The sequence below is a fragment of the Rhagoletis zephyria genome, unplaced genomic scaffold (assembly GCF_001687245.7).
Source record: "Rhagoletis zephyria isolate East Lansing unplaced genomic scaffold, Rhagoletis_zephyria_1.1 Rzeph_scaffold_78511, whole genome shotgun sequence".
Classification (NCBI taxonomy): Eukaryota; Metazoa; Arthropoda; class Insecta; order Diptera; family Tephritidae; genus Rhagoletis; species Rhagoletis zephyria.
In genome coordinates this window covers 1-1144 of record NW_016235560.1, presented here as the reverse complement: position 1 = coordinate 1144, position 1144 = coordinate 1, and the positions used below count along the sequence as shown (strand labels likewise).

General features: G+C 39.0%; 1 protein-coding gene across 1 annotated transcript; it reads right to left on the bottom strand.

Annotated features, from left to right (window-relative positions):
* Positions 1-268: 268 nt before the first annotated feature.
* LOC108357489 (uncharacterized) lies at positions 269-1051 on the bottom strand (the record flags this gene model as incomplete). The annotated part of the gene is made up of 2 exons (XM_017608561.1): positions 269-664; positions 734-1051. Coding segments are annotated over 2 exons (714 nt in total), but the record flags the coding sequence as incomplete, so codon positions are not given.
* Positions 1052-1144: the final 93 nt, after the last annotated feature.

Here is a 1144-nt window from a genome sequence, read left to right as displayed (position 1 = left end):
CAAGGCGCACACCACAAATCAGAGGAGAAGCTCGGCCAAACACTAACATTTGTGCAAGCGCCAATCTATTATTATATTATTATATGGTTAGTGGTTAGAAATTTTTGAACAAACCTGTTGTAAGGAAATGGTTATTAAATATGAAATGAAAGCCCCAGTGGTAGTGAAAATTTCGATTGAGTGCAGTTTGCCCAACCCTGATTTTAACTATTGTATTTATTAAAAGATATTATATGAGAATTAAAAAAATGTATTTCCTTTTTAAAAAATCNAAATCATCCAAACGCCGTAGAGCGTATTTAACTTGCGCTTGTAAACGTTCTTGCGCAAAAACCATCTCGAACTTTTGCCGAGCAAAGTTCTCATCCATCATTTTTTCAATACTGTTGTCCGTGGACAATTCCCTCGGCAGAGTAACCATTGGCAGGAAACCAAACAATGCGAACAGACCATAAAGTTCGCGTGCGCGCAACTCATACCTCAGATCCTCCAGAGTCGGTATGTTGTCGTGATTAAGAAACTCTAGTGTATCCGTGAATGTTTTAAAGTAAACATTTATTAAATCTTCGCGTCGATCTCGGAGCAACTCCAGACGTATGCTTGTATTAAATAGAAAATTCAGATCACACGCAGGGCTGCCATAGAAGTTTAGCTGAAAGTCCACCTGAAATTATTTAAATAGACAGGGAAAATAAAAGAAAAACGCAAGTGTAATTTTTTAATGAAAACTTACAAACACAGCGCGCGTCGGCTTATGCGGCTGCATGGAATCGTCATAGGCATACATGAAGTTTGTGGTCCATAGGTCGCCATGATTCATCACAATAATACGATCGCCTTGGCGATATTCGGCCAAACGCGCGCATATCGCGTTGAAATTATCATAAAAATTGAGCAGCTTTTGTGAGATCTTTTCAAAGCCAGGCCAATTCGCTGCATTGAGCGCCAGCTGTCTTAGTCTGCCGCCGAACAAGTTTTTATATGCATCGCTATTCATAACACTCTCTTCACAGAGCATGCCTTTGCTGAGGCGTTTAGTAATGGCAGGATCCTAGAAGATAAAGAAATGTGCAACGAAAAATTTTTAGCCGAATATCTTATAAAGGGTGATTTTTTTGAGGTTAGGATTTTCATGCATTAGTAT